Source organism: Octopus bimaculoides, chromosome 21, assembly GCF_001194135.2.
Source record: "Octopus bimaculoides isolate UCB-OBI-ISO-001 chromosome 21, ASM119413v2, whole genome shotgun sequence".
Lineage (NCBI taxonomy): Eukaryota > Metazoa > Mollusca > Cephalopoda > Octopoda > Octopodidae > Octopus > Octopus bimaculoides.
The window spans coordinates 37,794,127-37,800,852 of NC_069001.1; the positions used below are offsets into that span (position 1 = coordinate 37,794,127).

Sequence of the window (6,726 nt, forward strand, 5' to 3'; positions counted from 1 at the left end):
ATTTCTTTCCGCCGTTAATTAGCAACCATCTATTAATTAACCTCTATATTTAATTAATTTGTTCAGTTGGCAGAATCGTTGAGCAGCGAAGAAAATTCTCCGCAATATTACTTCCGTCTCTTCATTTTCAAATCCAAACCAGATCAGTTTTGTCTTTCTTCCTTTCAGAATAGATAAAAATCTAGTTCCAGTAAAGTGCTGGAGTCGGTATGATCCAATAATGACCTTCCCTAATATTTCAGGTTTTGCGTTTTTATTAGGAATAATAACACTGAGCACCGTGAGGAAGGTACCTATTATTTCTTTACACCGCTGAAATAATTAGTACCATCCTTGCATTGGTGTGCTTATAATTATGTTCAGTTGACGTTAAAACGATTATGGTAATTAAGACGATCTTATACAAACATACACACACATATATGATATGTACACGGGGTCATAATTGAACCCGCGTCCTCTTGATTCTTTACTGATTCTGTCTCTGAAGCGTTTGTAATTGGAGATATCTTCCAATCTCTTTTCTCTTATTTTGATACATACGTACGTAACATACATGGCAGAAAAAGAGGGATTAAAATATCCAGGCAGATATCAATAAATTGCCCATTTTTAAACGAATTTGGTGAATTATATCATATGATTTCCGAACTCAAAACTACAATCACTGTCCAATTCCCTGGAGTATCGTGCTGTAAGGTAGTCTGCTATGAAGGTGCAAACATTAACACTTGACATTTCATTAAACCACATACCTATGAAATCAGACATAGGGACTATTATTAAGAAGATCATTGATCTTCTTACTAATAATTCCAATATCTAAATTTAGATTAGCCCTGTGGTCAGATACCCAGATATAAACAAGAAATAAAGAATTATAGGGAATATATTGGTGGTTAAAGATTTAGTGGTTGTGAGGGCAAACATGAAGGAATGTCTACGAAGGCAGGGGGAAGTTAGGGAATAATGCAGGTGTGTTGTTATTTATATTCTGAGAATAGGTTGCGTAATCTGTGTCTGCGTATATTATTTTTACGTGGAGACACGAACACGAGTCGCAACGAATGGGGTGAAATATATAAAAAAAAAATATGTCGATGCAAAAAATGTTTGCTTGAAATACCGAAACGAAATCGAATTATTCATTTAGTAAATGCATATTGTTTGGAATTGTTTGCTGACTCTTAAACGTCATTGTGTCCTATTAATTTACACTTTAAATCTTGTAATTAAGTCAATAGGGAGATTTCTTCTTTTATTTCTAACTTAAAAGTTTTTTAAATGAATGTATCGCTGGCGTTTAACATATTAAAATTAGTGTATTTATGTTGTTCCTTTACTGATGTTTCTAATTAAATAATAATTAATTGTTTAAATGTTTCTTTTCTCTCATGGCAAAACACATGCTTTTATAACAAAAGTAATTTTTCTCATTGCAGTAATCAAAAAAAAATTATAAAATTCGTTTCAGTATTTCAAGTAAACCATGGTGCTTCTATATAATCCCCATTCTACCGAATTCTGTCGCGATACCCGCCATTTACTGACGTTGTGGCTATTGATTGTTCCATGCCTTTCTTTTCTTATTTTACCAAATACATATTTAAAGTGGAGAGGAATTATATAAGAGAAGTATAAGCAGCATCGCAGGTGAGATACATTATTTTGACGCAGCTGAAGTAAAAGATTACCTTGTTTGTATAAAGTAGAATAAGATATGAAGTAACCGAAAGTATTTAATAGAGAAGACGAAGAATGATCGATTCTAGGTCTTTTAGAAGATGGAAAATATAAAGTAGACCAAGATATATTTAAAGATTTGTGTCGAAGCTAGAGATGAGTTAGTTGTTCTGATAGTTTATTGTTAGAAATTGCGAAATAATTCTGTTGGTTCTCTGCTGTTGTTGAATAAACATCTTTTGACTCAAGAATATTCAGAGAAAAGGTGTAACTGTGACAAATGACATCTTCATTATTTTGTGGTGAAAAAGACATGACTGAACAGCTAGACTGAGGGATAAAAATGGAAGAGAATGACAGCCTTGGTGGGAATTTATTTATAGTTCTGTTATGGTTAGGTTTGGGATTGCGTATTCATTTCGTATTGTGATGCACTCCACACACACACACCTGTATGTGTATCTTGGTGTTCTTGTTTGGTTCACTAATTCCTGTCAAGACATCCAAACCATTGTGGTGGACAACAGAGCATTTTAGAGATGTTCAATGTTAGTAAAATATAAAAAAGTTGATGCTTCCACTGGCCTAAAGATATTGATGCATGTTTTGTCAGCAGAAAAGAAAAACAAAAAGAACAGGTGGATGAGTTCCATTGTCCTGGTAAAAGTTTCTATCTACAGTTTATCAATTTAGAAGGAATTTAATAAAATGTCCATTGTTGAATGTCTTTGGTTTAAGTATCCTCAATATTTTATATTTTATTCTCTTTTCTTTCAGAATATCAGATGACATTGGCATAAAAGAATATCATTTACCTGAGATCCATCAATATTTATCATCTTTTCAAGACAAACAGATATCATACACAACAGATGTGAACCCTCATTATATAAATCCATCGTAGAATTACTGTGGAATATTGGCTTTGAACAGAATTTTTATACAAAATGCTCTCCAATTCACAGACTGGAATTTGTGTTATAATAATTTGATATTGAAATTAAAGCTGATTTACAAAGGAATTTGCAGCATCTTCAAATATTGACAAAAATCACAGTTGATAGAAATATAGCCGAAGAAATCGGAATAAAATATATAAATAAAGGGAAGAAGAACTTTTATATTTATTGTGGTGAGAGAGAAACAAGAATGGAAGACGAATTGTGTGAGAAAAAGATTAAATGTGAAGCAGAGTCTAAAATTATTGATTTCCCTGAGGATATACAGAAAGAGAAAGGAAAGACATTCTATCAGTGTGATAGCTGTAATAAATCATTCTCTCTAAAGTGTAACTTAACTACTCACAAACGCATTCATACAGGAGAGAAACCATATCGCTGTGATATCTGTGATAAATCATTTTGCCAGAAAGCCCACCTAATTGGTCACAAACACATTCATACAAAAGATAAGCCATATCAGTGTGACATCTGTGGTAAATCCTTTCCTCAGAGTTGTAACTTAACTACTCACATACGTACTCATACAGGGGAGAAGCCATATCACTGTGATTTCTGTGGTAAATCATTCGCTCATAAAGGCAGCCTAGTTACTCACAAACACATTCATACAAAAGATAAGCCATATCAGTGTGACATCTGTGATAAATCATTTCCTCGGAGTTGTGACTTAACTACTCACATACGCATTCATACAGGAGAGAAGCCATATCATTGTGATATCTGTGGTAAATCATTCTCTGAAGATAGTAACCTAACTAAACACAAACGTATTCATACAGGTGAAAAGCCATATCACTGTGATATCTGTGGTAAATCATTCTCTGAGAGTTCTAGCTTATCTAGGCACAAACATATTCATACGGGTGAGAGGCCATATCACTGTGACATCTGTGGTAAGTCGTTTCCTGCAACAAGAATCCTAAATATACACAAACGTGTTCATACAGGAGAGAAGCCGTACCACTGTGATATTTGTGGTAAATCATTCCCTGCACCGAGTGTCTTAACTATACATAAACGTGTTCATACAGGAGAGAAACCATACGAGTGCGATATCTGTGGTAAATCGTTTTCTGTGAAGCATCACTTAATGATTCACAAGCGTATTCATACTGAAGATAAACCATATCACTGTGATGTCTGTGGAGCATTCTTCTCTCAAAACAGTCGCTTAACTGCTCACAAGTATATTCATACAGGAGAGAAACCATTTCAATGTGATATCTGCAGTAAATCATTCTTTGAAAGTAGTGAATTAAGTCGTCATAAACGTACTCATACTCGAGAAAAGCCATGTCACTGACTCCTCAACTAAACATAGAGGTATTAATGCATATTGAAAACTAGCTCGTTATCAACATTGAAGTGGTATATGCAGGATATGATGTGTGTTATGTTTTTTCTGATGCTCAAATGAATTTTCCCAATGTTGTCAATTTCTTCCATCTAATAATTTTCTAAATACTTCCTGCTTTAAATGTTATTATGGATGTATCCCACCAAGGGACCAATTCTGATGTTGGTTTTCATTTCTACAGTTTTATCATTTCTTTTATTTCTAGTATGATTCCTTCATGACTTGAGGGTTAAACTGAATGTCTATTTGCAAGTATGAATGAAACCTTAAACTTGATATAAATGCAAAATGAATGACGTAATTTCTGAATCATCATCATAGTCATCAGTGTTTTAATGTCCATTCTACAGGCTGGTATGGGTTTGATATGTCTGTTACACAAGATGTCAGCACATTTTCTCAATTGTGAGGCCCAGGATCTTGGGTTCTGACCTCGTTATTCTTTGTAAATATTCTTAATTACTTGAAATTGAAATAAATCTGGTTTTGCTCTTCAATTATTCTCCTGTTATTCTAAATGTAGAACATTTAACCAAAACTTGTCCTGACACAACCATAAACTACAGAATTCACAGACTTGATCAATGTCTGATAAAAGTTACACATTTTCCAAACTGATCTTCAAAGCTGTTTACTTTGTATTTATATAATTTGTTGACATTATTTGATAATAAATATTAGATATTATAGGTTATGATGAAGTGAATGAGAGATGAACGATAAGATAACTTTATACATTAAATGCTAATGATGGTGGTTATGTCGTAAAGATGTGATGTAACCAAGAGGTTGATGGTAGCCAAGTGAGAGGTAGTCTAAAGAAAATCAATTTCCCAATCATTGATACTGTTTCAATCTGATACCATATTGTAGTATCAAAATTTCTATGTGTGACACATTGTTATTTATGATATCTAGAGCAACATATAAGTGGCAAATTAGACATGTTTAGAAATATCTCGTTTATCCTCTCCAGTCTGTCACCTTCCTTTGTGACCACCACTACAGCAGAACCAGATCCACCAGAGACTTACTACACCACCCACCTTATGTCTAACATGGGAATATCCAGACTAAGACATTGTGTTTTGTAATGGCAAATGAATTAACATGTCTGTGTGTCTTTATAAATATTTGGTAAATCACCATTACATTGTGAAATATGGTAATGTTTATGGTTTGCTAATCATCATCATCATGCTGGCATGGTTGGATGGTTTGATTGGGCTAGTACACTGGAAGGCTGCACCAGGATCCAGTCTGATTTGGCATGGTTTTCTATGGCTGGACACCTTTTCTAATACCAACCACTCCGAGAGTGTAATGGTGCTTTTACATGCCATTTGCATGACACTGGTATCTGCTGTGACTGCGATTTTGCTTGGTTTGATGGGTCTTCTTCTCAAGCACGACATAATGCCAAAGGCCTTGGTCACTGCCTCTGTGAGGTCAATCTTCTCTTGGAGCAATAAAGTGGATACATTGAATATCAATGCTTTTTATGTATGGATAGCAGAGCCAGGGAAAAACATTCAGTGATCAAAGAATGGCCACAGCGAACATCAGTTCCAGGGACTTTTAAAGTGGTTGAAGAGCCTTTTAGTTCAACTGAGAAAAAAAATCCTCTTACCTCCACATCATAGTATGAAGCAGTTTGTTAAATCTGTGGATAAAGATGGACCATGCTTTCACTATATCAGCAACACGTTTTGTTATATGCGCAGTGAATTAGAAAAAAATCTATCTCAACATCACTCATTCCTTTGGAATGAACCAATTGTAATCTTCGAAATATATGTCAGAAATAAAAGAAATCATTTAACACATGCATATAACTCCATTTATTTAATCTTATATTTATTCAAAATACCTCAAACTAACAGGGAGTTTCTACCTCGTAAACAGGAGTTACACCAAAATTATTTTGTGAACTTTGCTACCCTGGTAACTATTAACCAATTTATTTTGTCAGAGTTAATTGTTAACTAAGAGAAAATAAATTCATATAATTATATATAAATGTATATATATATATATATATGTACGTGAAGTATATTTGCCACTTAAATGTGGCTAAACCCTAAGGGTGAATGTTACTGTTGCATTTAGCCCCAGGAGAACATCTCTTCCAGCTGGCTATTGACACACGTGTCCTGTCTATATTTGCAAAGGGAAGTCGTATGCTGAGGACGGGTAAATACCCAGAAACTCGAGTCCATACGTATCACAGATCAAGATAGGAAGGATGACTTCCCTTTGCAAATACAGACAGGGCACAGAAAGTGTGTCAATAGACAGCTGGAGGAGATGTTCTCCTGGGGCTAAAAGCAACAGTAACATTCACCCTTAGGGTTTAGCCACATTTAAGTGGCAAATATACTTCACGTTCACGTGCAGTTACTGTTAATACCTCGTTCAGAGATTTAACATTGGTTATATATATATATATATATATATATATATATGTATGTATGTATGTGTGCAGGTATGTGTATGTATGTATATGATCGACCTAAAATTGGAGATCATCTTAATTATCATGATTATTTTTACGTCAAATGGAAATAATTATAAGCACACCAATGCAAGGATGGTACTAATTATTTAAGCGGTGAAAAGAAATAATAGGTACCTTCCTCACGGTGCTCAGTGTTATTATTCCTAATAAAAACGCAAAACCTGAAATATTAGGGAAGGTCATTATTGGATCATACCGACTCCAGC

At 34.2% G+C, this 6,726-nt stretch overlaps 2 protein-coding genes across 2 annotated transcripts in view; one reads left to right on the forward strand and one right to left on the reverse strand.

Moving 5' to 3' along the window:
• Positions 1-6,726, forward strand: part of LOC106868802 (zinc finger protein 91) — a 20,641-nt gene that overhangs the window by 10,262 nt on the left and 3,653 nt on the right. The window contains exons 2-3 of the mRNA XM_052975435.1: positions 1,475-1,653; positions 2,461-3,940. Of these exons, the coding sequence (XP_052831395.1) occupies positions 2,833-3,940 (1,108 nt within the window). The 5' untranslated portion in view covers positions 1,475-1,653; positions 2,461-2,832. The remainder of the gene's footprint in view (positions 1-1,474; positions 1,654-2,460; positions 3,941-6,726) is intronic.
• Positions 1-6,726, reverse strand: part of LOC106868803 (zinc finger protein 239) — a 92,365-nt gene that overhangs the window by 4,111 nt on the left and 81,528 nt on the right. The window lies entirely within an intron of this gene.